General features: G+C 38.3%; 1 protein-coding gene across 24 annotated transcripts in view; it reads right to left on the bottom strand.

Moving 5' to 3' along the window:
- plekha7b (pleckstrin homology domain containing, family A member 7b) overlaps positions 1 to 17,328 on the bottom strand; it is a 60,998-nt gene continuing 43,670 nt past the window's right edge. For 3 of the 24 annotated variants that reach the window (XM_067496373.1, XM_067496383.1, XM_067496384.1), the window contains 16 exons: positions 16,717 to 16,785; positions 13,981 to 14,052; positions 12,815 to 12,895; positions 12,530 to 12,679; positions 11,745 to 11,846; positions 11,354 to 11,468; positions 10,942 to 11,141; positions 10,119 to 10,310; positions 9,917 to 10,031; positions 9,711 to 9,802; positions 8,528 to 8,755; positions 6,047 to 6,274; positions 5,093 to 5,226; positions 4,727 to 4,875; positions 2,161 to 2,298; positions 2 to 884 (listed from right to left, as the gene is read on the bottom strand). In XM_067496373.1, the coding sequence (XP_067352474.1) occupies positions 2,174 to 2,298; positions 4,727 to 4,875; positions 5,093 to 5,226; positions 6,047 to 6,274; positions 8,528 to 8,755; positions 9,711 to 9,802; positions 9,917 to 10,031; positions 10,119 to 10,310; positions 10,942 to 11,141; positions 11,354 to 11,468; positions 11,745 to 11,846; positions 12,530 to 12,679; positions 12,815 to 12,895; positions 13,981 to 14,052; positions 16,717 to 16,785 (2,052 nt within the window). In that variant the 3' untranslated portion in view covers positions 2 to 884; positions 2,161 to 2,173. Of the gene's footprint in view, positions 885 to 1,287; positions 1,322 to 2,160; positions 2,299 to 4,726; positions 4,876 to 5,092; positions 5,227 to 6,046; positions 6,275 to 8,527; positions 8,756 to 9,710; positions 9,803 to 9,916; positions 10,032 to 10,118; positions 10,311 to 10,941; positions 11,142 to 11,353; positions 11,469 to 11,744; positions 11,847 to 12,529; positions 12,680 to 12,814; positions 12,896 to 13,980; positions 14,053 to 16,716; positions 16,786 to 17,328 lie in introns of all 24 variants that reach the window. The other 21 variants (XM_067496393.1, XM_067496395.1, XM_067496385.1 and 18 more) reach the window with 14 other exon arrangements.

Genomic DNA, 17,328 nt, shown 5'->3' with positions numbered 1-17,328 from the left:
GTTCTTCTATTTCTGTTGTACGGTATGACAATTCATCTTCACAAGAGTAGTTGTTTGAAAAACATCAGTGATGTCTGCCTGTAAAAATGTGACACTAATTAGAAAAAAGTCTAAGCTAAGGACAATACGTTCAGAGATTAACAATTTCCCTGTAAATATCAGAAGTATTTCTTGCTGGTTTAAAATTGGCAAAAAATTAATAGATATACCATAAATATGAAACAAATGTAATACTTCTGAAATAAATACATATGTGATGAACAAGATGTTGTGTTAATATCTTTAATATTCACATTTTTATAAATTTCCATTGTGCAACTTCCCTAGTCACACAGAAAATATGTCAAGGGTTATTTTTATCCTGATGTAAGCAAAAATAAAATTCATTTGGCAAGCTAAAAGGAGACTGGCAGTGCTACAGGTACATACATATGATATTTCAAGTGGTTTGGTGTAAGAATAGTTTTGACAAAAAATACTATTGTCGTGACACATTTAGTACCTCTTGTTCATAAATTTAAACGTTCCCAGTTGAGATCACACTGCAAGTAAATGGAAATCAGTCATACCTTGAAAACATGATACATTGTACAATTAAAAATGCAATAACATGTATAAAATACTTTTATTATTGTAAGATCAACATTTGTTAGACACTTCCATAATGTACTGTATAAGCTCAGCAGCTCCCTTAATAAGGGCTTCAGTTTTCCACAGGAAAGTCACTTTCAGCAGCTACTAATGAATCAACCAGTCGACGATGTGTGAGCCTCAAACAGGCAAGTAAATGTTTAGTACAAGTCTTCTAGTTCCCCTTTTCTTGCAGAATCCCGTTGTTTGTTGGCATCATGGAATAGCACCTCAGTGTCCAGAAATTGCTTGAGCTGATAAGTGATAAGAAAGAGAAACACACTTAGTACAAGGATTGTAGAAATGATATAGTCCTCCAATAGTTTGCCTTGAGAAAAAACAAATGGTTAAAGGTGCCACATTAACTTAATATGTAAATCTACTATAGCATAAATAGAAAACATGCACTTTACTAAAATGGACACTGGAAGACAGTCATCAAGGATGTTATTAGATATAAAGCAAAAAACAGCTTTCATGGCACTAGGTTAATGTGTAGATTTTCTTTAAAACTCTTATGAATGATTAACTACTACAGCATGGTAATTAGTACAGTATAGTGATATCTGCTGTAGTTTTATTATTATTATGCTTAATACAAAAATAAAAAGTCTAGAAGACGCTGAATGTCATCCTACTCCAACCTGCAAAGCCCACCTCTAATAGCAGATCTGAACATGAGGGGCATGAGCTACAGGAGAAAAAAAAGTTGGGGAAAAAAACACATCACACACAGAACAATAATACACATAAGGACATGCAGTCAAAGACGTCTTAGACAGTAGATAGTAACACATTCAAGTCATGCCAGAGTGGTCAAAGGTCAATCTCACCTACTACATGCACACTTTGTTACTGTGTTTGTGCTATGTGCAGAACCTTTTTTAAATGATCTACATCGAACAATTTATTTCATACACACAAGTGGGGCTAATGATTAAAATAATGTCACTTACAATTTAGACACAAAATACAGTAATGAAATACTTGTTATAACTGATTGATGGGCGTCAGTTTTTAATAAGGCAGTAAAATGACACAAGCTCTTTCTGCATTTACAGTAACAACAGTGATATCTACTTCTGACGTATCGCTGCCAGGCTACAGATGGGGAGCTAATTGGTGCTGTGGAATGCAGCTGTGCTGACTGGTGAACTGTCAAGGTGCTAAATCAAAAGCCGTCTCTTTTGTTAATTACACACAATGCTACAAACAGTCATGTTCGTTTCAGCCCTTTCTTTCCTCAACCGTCCATAAATATTTTGGCAGTGGTACAAAAAAAAAAAAAAAACAAAAAACAATTTACACACAATTATCACAGTGGGATGAGCAGACTGCCTGCAGATGTTTGTTTTGATTATAATGGGAGCAGAGGCAGGGCTTCCCTAAGCTAGACAAGATGTGTTTCCTACAATCACAACAGAGCAGTAAGCATGCAGCGAGGTGCAAAGCACACAGGAGCCTCTTGTTGGAGAAGCTTAGCGAGGCCCAGAAAACATTAGCACCGTAAAACGTGCAGTTAGGCCTTACTTTATTACTTGCTTTACACAAATGTGTAGTGAATTCCGTTGCTTAGAGGAGAGGGCGGAGCCAGAGACACGGCAGGAAGAGGAGGAGGTGGAGGAGGAGGTGGGGGGGAAGGGGTGGGGATGTTAGCCTGTGGTGGAACTAGAAGGAAAGGACAGAAGGAAAAGAGAGAGGGACACTGGTTGTTAGTCAAGTGCCCAGTTCAGGGACAGTTTTGAAGCCACATTGAAGGTTAGAACTGGCACCACGCAGCTTTTTCAGCAAGGACACACAACTATGACAGTGATTACGTTCTCACACTCACACTTGCTGTATCCCGCTTGATACTGATACTGCAGGGAGGTGACATGAACACAATCTATGTGCCATCACCCGGAAACTTGATTTAGTTTGAATAACCAGTATTAATGAATACCCCATAAATCAACGTACTTTGTGAAATGCTATGTTCCTGTACATACTATATTGCTGTGGCGCAACGCTGCTCAGTCATCTACAGCATTGCCCACAATGGCTGCATACATGGCTACATGGATACAATCAGCATTAAATAGAGATATAGGTCAATTAACTGATTAATTGATTGAAAATATTTTGCCGACAATTTTGAAATTGTAACATTGGCACAGTGTCTTACTTGCCATTGAAAAAAACCAACAACTATCAGCTCGTGTTTCCTGGAGAACAGGCGTCAGTACAGGCACTTTGACTTGTCTACTCAGACATAACCGCACACGCAGTGAGCAGCGATGCGGTGTGTGTTCTGACACCTGTCCATCATTGCAGCATTCATTTTTTTCTACACTACAACTTAATTTTGTGGCCGATTGCTGTATAGTTTTCGTAATAGTATAAAGGCAAATCTCTGAAAGCTGAAAATGTTATTTTGTGACACAGTGTATATAAATGTTAAAATATAATAAAGCCACTTTACAAAGCACTTGATTAAACACAATTGCATTATTGCTTAATAGTGTTTGTATAAAAAGAGTCTGAAAATACTGACAATGCCTAAGGTTGTATCTTCAAATCCCGAGTTGAAAATCCAAAATTTCCAAAATCGTTAATGAAACAAAAAAGTAATAAAACCATTTCATTTGAAAAGCTTCTAGTGAAATTCATGTCAATAGAAGAGCCCCTCTCTTTTAAAAGTAAAATGATTCTGTGAGTGTGGAGCAACATCTCATTTCCCAAAAAAGAAGAGTTTCAGGTGTGTCGACATTTTATAACATCAAAATGATTTAAGGAAAGCTGTTTTTTTCTGTCTGTGAATCCCAAACCATAAATGTTATTGGAGACGAAGAAGAAAAGAAAAAAACACATTATGCTGGTAAATGTCGGCAGATACAGTAATACCCTGTCTCTTTGAGCTTTATTGTGAGTTCTGTGCAGTTGTGTGGTGTGCGCTTTCATTTTGCATCATCAGAACATTTCATCAGCTCAAAAGAAAAGAAAGCAATGAATAGTTGAGGAGGCACTACATGGGGACATTTATTTTGTAGATCATTCATTTTATGCAGATAATTTTTCTAGAATAACTTTTTCTCAAATTCCCTACAAGTAATTACAAAATAGCAAATTATTTAACTTTGAGAATAACAAATTCAACAATCAAAAATACCTTTTTAATATGTCTTGCAACTAATTGCAGTGCTGAATATTCCACCTTTCATGCCAGCATTATTGAAGTCTCTCATGCATAATACTGTGAAAAAGACTCTTCTTTTAATTCAGGGATTTGAAAGTGCACCGGCATACCTTACTTTAACACCAAAGGGAGAGAAAGTCACTGATTCAGTCTCTACTGACAAGATGCCACCAGTTATATTCTCTGACATTTCTCTATGCTGGAAATAATGTTATAATTGTTGACTTTGCCTCACTGTGCATATTAAGCCCCCACACACGCTGACAGCTTGAGTGTTACTGTGTGTGACAGATATACGTGTGCATGTGTGTGTTAGTGTGAGTGAGGCAGACAGACTGACAATCTGCTGCAGCTACAGTGAAAATGAACTTGCCTGCCTGCTGTAGAGTATGAAAGAGATGAAAAGTGAGCGCAGTGTCTTTTATGCACGTTCAGAGCCACGTTCAAAGGAGCAGCAGTGGTATGCAGGAGGAGAGTGGAGTTTGACTCGGTCATTGATCAGCACACAAAATGGCCTCATCAAGCGATTCCTCCCCTCTCTGAAAGATTCTACACGGATTGCAATTAGAGACTATCTGAGCTCCTAATAAGGAATAATGTAAAGTTATTAGGAAATGAACAGCCTTATTGCTTAAGCAACTCTGCACCTTATACCCTTCTCATCTCCACTCTATCAATCCAGCATGCTTAAAAGGCTGTTTCCCTCTCTTTTTCAACTGTACAATTTGATGCTGGCAGAAATTGCACTGAAACTGTCACTACTGGTACACTTTTTTTTTTTTTTTTCAGGAGCTGTATTTATTTCTCTAAGTGTTTCTGTGGAGTGATGATTTTTACCCATTTATAAAGAAATTATATACAACTTACAAGAACCCATAGGCTTATACTAACAAACTAATTTCAAATGATATCAATACCAACCTGTGACTAGTTTGCTCTTGAGCGAAGCCTCTGAGGCGAGAGCGTACGACATGGTGATGATCCTCTCCTGCTCCTGTAGAGCTGAGTCGAGTGCCACCAGCTCCACATCTGGCTTTTCCACAGATACTGCCGGTGTGAGATTTTGCACACTTTCCCATGCACACAGACAGAAAACAATACAAGGCTGTTAATAATGTGACACGGCAGTGATAGCGATAAGGATACCCTGAGCTGCAGCACTGTATGCTGGTGGGAAAAGCAGCACCTTGCTCAAGGGAATTTTGTTGTTCTCTTACCACCGGCTGTATATCAGCTGTGTGTCAATCACTCAAATGAAAAGTCGGTATTATTTTATTTTAACTCTACCTGGACTTCGCCAAGATGGTCTTGATGCGCTCCACTTTACGATAACGCTCCTCTACCTCCTGAGGACTGAGGGGCTCCTCAGGCTCTGAATCCACATAGCGCTCTGGAATCAACACTTTCTGAGGCTTGGACAGCTACAAAATAGGTACAGAGTGCGTTAGGGTGAAGCTGCTTTTGCATCCCATGCTATTAAGTCAAACACATAAAAAATGTCGCCCACCTACAGGTGATGATATCTGAGTTGAGAGAAATTATGGTAATTTTGGAAAAAAAAGGTGCAGTAATCAAGACTGGATACAGTGGATAATGATTTCATTAGAAAGCTAAACTTAAAACCAATACCAACCGGTATTATATGTAACATTTAGCTACTCGATGACACCAGTACAGAAGGAGGACTCGTTTTCCCACCGCCTACCAAAAATGGTCTAGTATAGACAGAGTAAGCAGTGCTCACATGACTTCACTTAACTTACCGACTGGTAAACGCAAAATAAGGTTATTAATAAATTTTCACAGCGTACTCTGCTGCAGCATACGTTTTCATTTCATAGGCATGCTCATCTGCCAGCAATCTGACCATACTGCTTCAGAGCAACATTGTGGAGAAAATAATCAACTTTATTTTAATTTTGTTAATTCATGGATGTTTATCTCAATTATGCATCTCGTCTATATTCATGATAAAACCCTTTCATGTGAACTGATGGACTGAATTGTAGTTAATGTATTTTTGGGCCATGGGTATGACATTTTTTGATGAATTTAACATCACTTCTGCATTTAGAAACTATTTTTAAAAAAAGGATTCACTACCCCACTGCAGCTAGTGTTCTTTTTATTCAGCTCTCAAAGTCTACATTCACTAAGATCAATCTCCTACTTTTATCATATTTACATATTCACATCAAGCTCATCAACTATATTTCTTTGGTCAGACAAAGTACAAAGTACCTCTTTATTTAGATCCAGGTCATAGTCTAGTGCTTCTAGATCAGCTTCATGGGTGGGAGGACTTGTGGCCATGGAGCCGAAGGTCAGCCATTCGTCAGAGTGCGAGCGAGGTCTCTCTTTGTGATCTGGAGGTCTTTCCTCCCCCTGGACACTCCTAACTGGCTGTGCCTCCTCCCCCTGAACAGCCCTCTCAAGCAACTGCAGGTCAAACTCCTGTTCTCTCTTCCACTGGACAATGTACACAGGGGAGAAAAAACAGATCATGAACCAAACTACAGGATGCTACCATCAACTTCTCATGCAAAACAGACTTCTCTTCAATGTCATGGAACTAGTACTGTGCAACACTAGATATCACTGGCACTGTATGAAAAACATTTTCAAGGCTGCAAAGAGGGTGTGAGTGTGTATATGCACAGGTGTATATGTAAACAGGTGTATAAAATAAAAAAGAAGGAGCATGAATAGATGAGTATGCATGCTTGTATAGAACTGGAAGCTCTCAAATCATAGCAGGCTGTAAAATCTCTACAAAAGTGATAAGGAAAACAGCACAGTGCTGCTGAAATAAACAGGAAATATCACTTCACTCAACCAGATACAAACATGCTGTATGTATTCATTTAGCAAATATAATAAATAAAAAACATGGCAATATATCTTCATTAAAAAATAAGGTTTATTTATTTCCACACATTCACATATGAAATAGAAAGAGTTATACTGTAACTAACAATCAATAAGCAGATAACAACACTGAGCAAACAGTGAAATTATCCTACGTTTTGCAATGAATGCTATTCACATTAGTACTGTCTATGTAACAGGTGTCCTTTCACAAGGCTTGAAAATGTGGTAAATAGGACAATATCAGGCCCCAATCTATAAATTACCAGATCATTAAAATATGAAAATTCCAGCAGGAAAATGCTATGATGAGGCTGAGATGAGTAAGATGCTAATGGGCACTGCAAAGCGCTGGTCAGTGTTTTGGTCAGTAGAAAATAAGTCGGCACATTCTCTCTCACAGTTTCTCTCTCTCACACAAACTTTATTTATTTATTTATTTCTGCTTATCCCGTGAGTTCAGGGTCACCACAGTGGACCACATGTTGATTTGCCACAGTTTTTACGCCACATGCCCTTCCTGACGCAACCCTCCCTAATTTCTACCGGGCTTGGACCGGCACTGCATAGCTGGGGGAGGGGAATGGGGCTGTTGGGGGTTCAGTGTCTTTTATTGTCCCACAGACACTTCGACATATAGCCGAGACCGGGGATCGGACTATGGACCCTGTGGTCCGTGGATGCCTGCCTTTACCAACTGAGCTACAGCCGGCCCCTCTCACACACACACTCCCACACATAAATAAATTGACTAATTAAAGAAGGCAGCACTGATTTACAAAACAACCGCAAGCATTAATGTCTAAAAGAGGGACAAGACACTGATGAACTGACACCTGAATTCTTTAAGTCAAACAGTCACAGGATAGAAAACAGTATCAGAGTGTGGTTAAAAAATAATACTCTTAGAGTGAATTCAAAAATAGCCAAAAAGAGATGAGAGAAGGAATTGATAAAGCAATGGTAGAGCAATAGAAGAGGAAAAATGCAGTGAAATGGATCAGTGTGAGGAGGAAAAGCTAATTAGTGTGTTATGTTTGATAATATTTGTAAAGATTTTGAACAAGACCACAGCCCTATCTGAATATAGATTTAGCATAAACAGTTATATCAGAACGCACTTTTGTTTTACTCTTTGTAAAGCAGTTACCCACTTGACTGTATAAAGCATTTTCACACAAAACAGTCTGACAATGGGAAAAGCAAAGGTGTACATCACAAAAATAAGGATGAACGAATTCTGTCTAGTTGGTTCAGTTTCATGGTTCTTGAACTAGACGGTAAACGCACTCTCAGAAAGTAAGTGACATGTTCTTTTAGAGATACAAAGGCTTGTCACTGGGGGGTCACATTTTTACCCTTCACACTGAGTTTGAACCCTTGTGGTAATAGCACATATATCACTGCTTTTCATTAAACTTAGTCAATGATAACTGATTTATTGATTTGATAATAGCAAGTCAATAATAGCAAATTTTCCTATGCACAAATTTACTTAAAAACTGATTTCCAATTTTGTACCTTAGCTGAACAAATGGTACATATATGTACCTTTTACTCTTTGGGAACATACATTTATAGCTCTCAAAATGTACACGTAGTCACCTTGAGGTCTAATAATTAGTGTAGACTGTACTTTGGGGGACAGAAATTGACTCCTACTGTACCCCTATTTCTGAGAGTGTAACATTTGGCAACAATGAATTGAATTACTATCAACTTTGTGATGTCAGGAGCAGAGAAAAAGCCGACTACTCTTTGTGAAGGCATGCATTACTATTGTAGATCGCCACTCTCAGTTTGATTGTCATCATGCATGAGAGTGTGACGTGTGATACTGTTCTAGTAACATACTGATCCCAAGTCTGCTGAAAGCGGTCGTGACGATGGGGTGCGCGGCGACGAAGACGTGTGGCGGTCTCCGTGACTCAGGGTGCGTTTGCGCTGGCGGACGAGGGCCTTCTGGTGCCTCTTCATCCTCTCCAGCTGCTCATCAGCACTCATCTTCCCCCTCTGCTGCTGCTGCTGCTGCTGCACCGAGTCCCCAGTGTACAGACGCTCCAAGGCACTTTTTGGTCTCTCCTGAGAGAAGTGGGAGGAAAGAGAACAGATAACGAGAATGTAAGGTGCATCAGAAGGCAAAGTCATAGAGGAAAATAATAACAAACCAAACAATATTTTATTAATGAGAATCAGACATTATTTGTATTTATTATATGTTTATTAGGATTTTAAAAATTAAATTAAAACAATGTGACAATATTTATGAGACGATCATTAGGTTCAGGAAGTACTTCAATATAACTGTTGTTTATTGTCTATAAACTGTAGCTTGATGTTCTTGTGCTGGAAGTTCTCACATTAGATATGATAGTTTAAGGCTCCGCTGTCTAAATGAGAAAGAATACATTTTACTGAGATCCTTAAACACATATAGTTAAGAAAAAGTATGATTTTCTTTGATTAATAAAAAACTAAAATCATCTGATGTATGTGATTTTAAAATACTGGAAAAAATAAGACATTTTTCAGAATATTGTATTTTTTCCAGCTTGTAGTGTAAAAATACAAGCAGGACTTTCAATGAGCTTCCATTCATAAATTCTTTTAGCTGAATTTCATGGTCTGGCGAGTCCGACGTAGGGCAACATCACTGATTTTCCACTTGCCTCCTACTGTATGGTTCTAGCTGTGGGACTACATGTATATGAATTATGTTAAACCTTCTGCCTATTATTTTTTAAAATATCCTTTGGCACCTTGGCGAAAAACTTGTCTAGATGACATCATCTGGAGGAGTTTTTCTGTTTTGATGATGTCATTTGGATGAATAGAACAATAGGAAACAAGTTAAAAATCTGTGAAGTTGCCCCAATAATAAAGAATTTCACTGTCTGGTCACTCATTAATACATATCATTGATATAATCTGGAAGTGGTGTTGCATGCTACTGTATATGTGCTGTTTACAGATATGGGCACTCACTTTTGGTTCACTCTTGGCTAGTTCTTTATTTTCATTTAATGAGAAGCCTCACCTTCATGCCAGCAGCTGAGGCTGCTCTTCGGAGGGTCACATATGAGGAAATGCTTGAGGACTGATTTTGCCTAAGTGAGGAGCCAGCCACTCCTGAGGGAAAAACAAACATTAAATCACGGTTTAGTAAATAATTTGAACCTGAAATGACCATGAAATATGCTTCATCTAAATAAACCTGATCTACTGACTCTGTCATCCACATACCTCTGCTAGGTAATGTCTGGTAACCATCATGTCCAAATGCTGTAACACTGAGGTAGCTGGAGCCATCTCCAGCTCCCATAAGCTCTGGGTCACTCAGGAAAGGCCTAAGTTCCACCTGAGACACACAGACAGATATTAAAAACAGACAGGAAACTGACATTTAACAAGCATAAACACAAAGACACACACATATTGTATGCACCTTACTGTCTCCATTAGTGTACTGGCCTATCTCTCTGTCTCTTTTACGTTCATCTGACTGTCGTTTGAGGCCGCGTACAGATGTATGTCTGATGACCGTTGTCTCTCGGGGTAGTGGGGGCACCGCAGGGGGATGCTCATCAGGGCTGTAGAGCTGTGGTAGAGGAGGTCTGGGCGGCACATCTTCCTCACCCTGCAAGGAGAACAACTGGTAACTTACAAGTACTGCAAATGACAGACAGCATATACTTCCTATTGGTTCATCTACTTCATATTATGTTATAGTATCCACATGTGGATATTGACATTAAAGGTTGCCTGTGTAGTTTTTGACCTCCACTAGTGCTGTGGAGTTGTTGTCTCTGTCTACAAGCATCTTCATGAGCGTCTACATTGACGCTCATGAAGATGCACAAATTCGAGTTCAAGTCTGTGATGCACTAAACAGTCCAAGCAGAGGACCAATCAACAGGTACATAACTGCAGTGTCACTTTACCAGCTGGGGACCTTTATTGCATCTCATACTGGTGTCTGTGTCCAGCTTTCTGACTTTTCTTTATGGAAACACCAATGCCACAATGACAAAATGAGAAATGCTGTATATTTTAGTTAGTGTTGATGGCACTGATTGCAATGATGAATTTGAACCAATGAATAGCAATTTCTTTCCTTGTTTGAGTTATTTATAGGCAAAAATATTGCATGCTTTCAGCTAAAATGGAAGAATGGGCTATTTCCTTTCGTACCATTTTAAATGTACTGCATTATCTTTTAAAAAAAATCTATGAACACAAAGTTTGTTTCGTTGGCAGAGCTCACTCACCCATTTAAGCCCACTGGTGATGGTTATCGCGTGATGTAAGGGCTGCTGGCTGGGGCTGGAGGAGAGAGTGGGGGTGTGGCTGCTAGGGCTGAGGTGGGGGCTGTGCTGCTGCTGTTGGGACAATCTCATCTCCATAGCAGACGGGCTCCCAGATACAGGAGGCATCGACGAGGCCGAGACTGAAGGCACAAATTTCCTCTCTGGGGAATTTGATGTATATAAACATGTAACGTGACCGCACACACGCTGTAAAGACAGTGCTTCTCTTTCCCATGGGAAATGTTCAAAGAATTAGGTACCAAGTGTATGATTAAGAGCTTTAATGATAAGTTACAAGAGCACGGCCACATGGCATGTGTTACACTGCACAGTCAGCAAGTACTGTTTCGCTTCCAGGCAGCACTTATCTCACCTGGGTTGGTAACAGAGGAAATAGTGACTTTGTAGTTGGCTTTACTGGTGCTGAGGCCAGCGATGACATCCTCTATCCTCCACAGCTCCTTTCTGATCTGGACTTTCTCTTGCTGCTTAAAGAAAAACAGAAACACACACACACACACACACACACACACACACACACACACTTTCCTTATCACATACTGTAAATTTATTTGTGCCCCAAGGAATTGCTTTAGTGATGGAAAGTTTTCTCTTTTGCCAAAATATTGTTTTTAATTTAAAGCTGGCGGAAGATCATCTGAGGAGAGTTAAGCCACAGAAAAATCTTTGCTTTGTTTCCCACACACCCATTAATGACTGAGTAACCACTTAAGTATGTTAACAGAGATCACTGAGCCACAGACCTGAGAAAGATCACTGCGGCTCATCTGTCTCTGCAGAGCTGACTTAAGCCAATCCACATCTCTCTCCAGGCGGCTGTACTCGTTCCATGCATTCTCCATCTCCTGTAGAACAAAACACTTGATTTTATGAGAAGACAAGAAACAGCCTTCTGATAGTGTACTCATCTTAGGTTTTAATGTTCCACAGCATTAAATAAAATATATGGTCAATTCCACATCTGGTGTAGTGTGCTACAGACCAGAGAGTTTTCTCACTTGAAATCGCCTTTTAAAAATGTGAATTGTTTAGACTTCATTTGCTTTGTCAATTGGATGAGCAATATGACTGGAAATGTCTGTCAGAGTGAAAGCCAAAAATACTCCTGTTTACTGTTGTGCTTTTTTGTAGTTTATTTGTAAATGTTCTTTTGAAACTCATCTTTTTCACTTTAACACTGAATATTTTGAATGTTAATTAAGACTTTGACCATGGTGGCACAAAAAATATTTTTTTTGTAGCTATCAGGATTGTCCCCAAGCACTCATTGTGATAGTCACAGTCAACCTGAAACACTGAACCAGTGGCAGAAACCATCAAAAGGGAACAACAAAAAAGAGAAGTTAACCAATTAGAAAAAAACATGGCAGAATGCAATTTGTACAACAGATATTCTGTATAGTTTTTATCAGGTTACCATAGTTGCCAAACCTAATTGAATTACACATGGGAGCCACAGTGGACATTTAAACCCTCAATTAAGATTTTTCATAATATATATACTAAGTGAGGGCAGCTTGCATCTTACTGTGGAGACTTGGGATATTTCAGCCCTGATGTGCACCACATCTTCTTGTAGTAATTTCTGCTGATAGGCAATCTTCTCAGCATGGCCTGGTTGATCTCTGTACTGCTCCATCTGCTGGTGGGAAACATCCAGCACGGACTCCAGCTTGTCCTAGTAGATAGGGACATGAAAGACACCATCATTACATGTTAACTGTTACATGGACCACATCAATACAACAATACAGGCTGTAAATATTGTACTTCTAGAAGGAAAAAACTACTAGTATATGTCTAAATTAAAAACCTTGTCCTCCTTCAAAGTACGTATCTTGGCCTCTAGCTCCTGAAGAATCTTGTCTTGTTCACATAGTCGACTTAATTTCACCTAAAGGAACAACATTTGAAATAAAATAATTCAGGACAACAAAGCAAGCCTTCCATAGTACTACAGAGTGTAGATATAATCCAGCAGAAAGAGACGAGAGAGATAAACCAGTGACTGGTGAGATACAGTATCTGTACACAACAGAGGTGGACTGTTCCACTCTTGTCTTCGTTCAACTGCATTTTAACAACTCAGCCAGATAAGATGAATTGATCGTCTACTGTAGCCTTTGCTGTCTGTAAATATGTCAATAAGCCTCATCTATGTGAAAAGCCCAGAGGAATTCCTCTCATCAGTGCAGCGAGAAATATCAAAAGGCTCTACGCTGTCTAGTTTGGGGGTGAGATCTGGTAATACCCATTATGAGTAATCATAATCAAAAATCCATATTTTCATATTCACTTTTGGAGAAAAGGGTGTTTACTGAGAGTGACAGATTTGTTTTCCCAGAAATGGGTTATGTGTTTATGAAAACAACATAAGACTGCCTAATTCACAGTCTTTCTCACACAGTGTAGTTTTTTTTCCTCAGATTTATTTATCATTCTGTTCAATCAATAATTAAGCTGTTTTTATTTTGCTGCCATATATTGTTGTTTTTAATTGCATAAAATATTCATTGTTCAGATAAATTTACTGGCAATTTCTTATAAATTGTTAAAGTGGAACAATGCTAATGATGAAAAGCCAGGACATCCATCTTATTTACCTCTATGCAGCAGAAAACAAAGAATGAGCAAATCAAGATCAGGCAAATCAAACTGAAAAATTTAACAGCTCAACATCTAAAACTCCCATTACATGTATTTTTCTCTTTAAATTGCAGGGAAGAAAATAAAAGCTGTGGTCGATACTCTCAGGCCCTCACTGTGCAGCGTAGATGGATGTCCCCACAGTGTTGCAGTGTACATACGTTCCCTTCCCTCTGCCGTCTCTGTTTACCACAACTTAAGAACGCACACATAAACCACAGTAAAACACACAGTATCTAAAGCTAAAGATCTTAAAGAAAAGAAAAGGGATGGATAAACAGGGTGCTTATCAGGCTGTTTCTTTAAATCTTGGGAACAAAATGATTCACTTACATCAGCATCACTTTCTGCTATTTTCACAGGCCTGGATGGTCTCTCTCTTTTTAAACTCTCACGGCCAGTAACCTGAAATTCCCAATAGTCGCAAATACAATAAAATGTTAAACATTAGTAGGAGTTGCATATTTTCCATACTGCATGGATTTTCATTATACAGTGAAACTGCTAGCAAAGTCAAATAAAATAACAAAATAAAGAAGGGAAAAAAAAAAACACCATCCAATCAAAAAGCAGCTCCTATAAGAAAACTGTGAGCAGCAGCTCAGCGAATTTTCTGCATCTTTGCGTTCAGGGAAACACTAAACTCTCCAAAACAACCAGGTCCTTTATATGGACAATGTGGGAGGAAAATGATACATACAATTGTTATTTAATGATAAAGATTACAAAGATTCAACGCTGATCTAAACTGTACTGTGTAGTACAGTGTAAACGTTTAACTGTAAGTTACTAAGGCGTCTATTATCATGTGGGGTAAGGCAGTATATACTAGTAGAAACAGCAGTGACGGTGTGGGTAAAGCTAGCGGTAAGAGGCTAAACAGTTGGGAATTATTAAAAATAATCTGTGCAAACCATGACAATCTGAATCATAAATTCGGCAAATATTCTAGAGCGATCTACCCCCGAACAAATAATTTAAACTGCCTACAGCTTTGACAAACATCTGAGTCTGCAGCAATGACAAAGCTCTGTAAGTGGTGTTTGGAGCTAAACATGCAAAGTCATTGATGTTAAACTGATTCTTTTCATATTTTAGCTTCTTTAATTTATTTATTTATTGGCTACTGTACCCTCATAAGACTTATAGACTTGTTTTGATAATGCAATTGTATGTTTCATGTTTATCTTGTGTGTTTGTCTCTTGTGATCTTCAAAATGTTACTCTTTGAAAACGAGGTACCAGAAAGTCTAAATAATATTATAGAATGTCCCATTTTAGAATGCTTAATATGCATAATATAATAAATTTAATTATAATTTTATTATGTGTACTGTAAGAATTGTCTGTTCTGCTGGTTGGCTTAATCCATAATATTACATCGTATTAGCAAATTTATTTATGCAAATTATCTGAATCTGTAGAGGATCTAGTAACTAAATGCTTTCCAATAAATGTAGTGGAGTAAAAAGTCAAAAATTTTTCTGTAAACTGTAGTCGAGCAGAAGAACAAAGTATGTTTTAAGGCAAAAACTCAAGTACCTCGAATTTGTACAAAAGCACATGAATAAATTGCAATAGTAAAGGTAACGGGGTAGAGATGTGTCTGGCAGTTGTTATTCACTGTTAGTAATGCATGAAGCTGAGGGTAACTGTGGGTGGAATAGTCATAAGGCAAGTCAGAATGACCACACCCAGCTCACTGGTATGGACCAGTGCATATGTGAGACTTAATATGTCTACTCTACTAGTCAGGAGTACTTGACAGCTTGGAAAACAGTTTTACAATGTCTTCTGGGGTAAGGGCTTTGTCAAGTCTGGGATAGTAACTAAAGTAATCATCAGGGTTTCTTAGCTTGTGCTTGGACCCTAAAAGTTTTTAAAAGAAAATTTGTAAAAGGCATTGTTGCTCAGTGAGGATCACATGAAAAACAAGTTGAAACCTGATCAAGTTTGCCAACTTTATGTACATTACTAATTACTACCAAGTACACTTTGTGATACATGCACACAACTGCATGTTACTGTATATTTCTACCTGACACCCAGATGAAACTAGAGGCCCTAAAATATAAATTGGCACTGTTGTCTAAAAATGACATGTTACTATATTTCTTAAAGAGCATCAATGGGTCATCTCTTATGCTCTTGCAAGCAAAACAAAAGCAAAATTAATTTATCAAAGTTATATTCAATAATACATTCAGAAATACCTAATGCCATGCAATGCAGTTCATTGCATTACAATTTCCTTTCCATCAACTCAAACCTCATGGCAGTGTTGAAGGATCACACAGTGAATGTCAGGATCACGTCATTCATGTGCAGCACTTGGCATAATTTCCAGGGATGCATTCCAATCCATTTAAAAAGCAGTGAAATGGTCGGTTTCACTTTGTATGCACACCATCCTTACATTCAAACAGCACCCAAAACGTGTAGTTTTTGAACACTGCGTACTGAAACAACCATTGGGTCAATACTTTGGATCTACAGTATATTGGAACAGATCCAAAGTGGAGAGGTGAAACAGGATGTCCTGAACATCACTTTATGACCTCCCCATTCCAAAACACAACATAGAATTCTAATTAATGCACTGTGGTGGTAAACATACAAATCAATTAGGTGTGAATGGAATATGCCGATAGCTAAATGAGACAGATTGTTTAAATAAAGTAATACTAAGCCTTGGCATTTCTACCAGTTGAACTTTATTTATATTTCATCTATACCATTAACACTCAAATTGGAGGCATTGGAGTTCACATGACTGAAATATTTTTTTTTAATTTAGCCATGTGCTTATACAACTTCAGTTCCCATTAGGATAAACTTAACATTGACGTGTCAAAAAATGTTTTTTTTTATCCTCAGATGGAAATTTTACACAACATAAAGACTGTTAAAAGATATGTTAATAGCATCTTAAGCAGAGAATAAGAACACAGCATAGAACAGAGGAAAGATAAGAATATGGGGAAACGGGGAAGCAGATGTTGGAGGAAGCAGCAGCAGACCACAGAAGGGAGACGAAGTAGAATTTCAAAAGAATAAAGTGGCATTTACTTTGTTGGGGCCCACCTTCAGATCTAGATACTCCAGGTCCTTCTTCAGTTGTATGTAAGTATCATCAGCCTTTAAATGAGCAGTGGAGAGATAAATATTTGAAATGAAGCTGCAAAGGATAATGGGTGACCAGATGATTCCTAAGGCCTTTATTTGCTGTTCAGGCTTTACTAACAGAACTTTAATTAACTTGATCTCAATTACAGTTTACTTCACCTCTGTATTTTTATCTGCAGCGAGTAAAGCTAAACTGTAATTAAGAATTTGTGTAATTTTTGAACTGGTTTAATGTCTCATGTTTGACCTCATAGACAACTGAGCAACACAGGTTTTGTGCATGACATGTGGTCACACTGAGTGATTACACATCTTCATAAACATGGGGAATGACAAGAGAATGGTTGGATGTTCAAAACTGGGTGGAGCTGTCATTACTGAGCACCATTGCAGCTTTGCTGTGGTCTGCTAGTCTGTGCAGCAGTGCACTGTTGTTTTTCAACGGGCTCATATGGAGACTAATGGCTGCCTCAGAATGGTAACACCAAGAACAAATGACTTGACTTCACGCAGGGATGTGGATACTAATGGGCTGCATGGATAGCATATTATAAG

The sequence above is a fragment of the Channa argus genome, chromosome 2 (assembly GCF_033026475.1).
Source record: "Channa argus isolate prfri chromosome 2, Channa argus male v1.0, whole genome shotgun sequence".
NCBI classification, from domain to species: Eukaryota; Metazoa; Chordata; class Actinopteri; order Anabantiformes; family Channidae; genus Channa; species Channa argus.
Note: the sequence above shows the minus strand (reverse complement) of the source record. Positions and strands in the feature narration are given on the sequence as shown.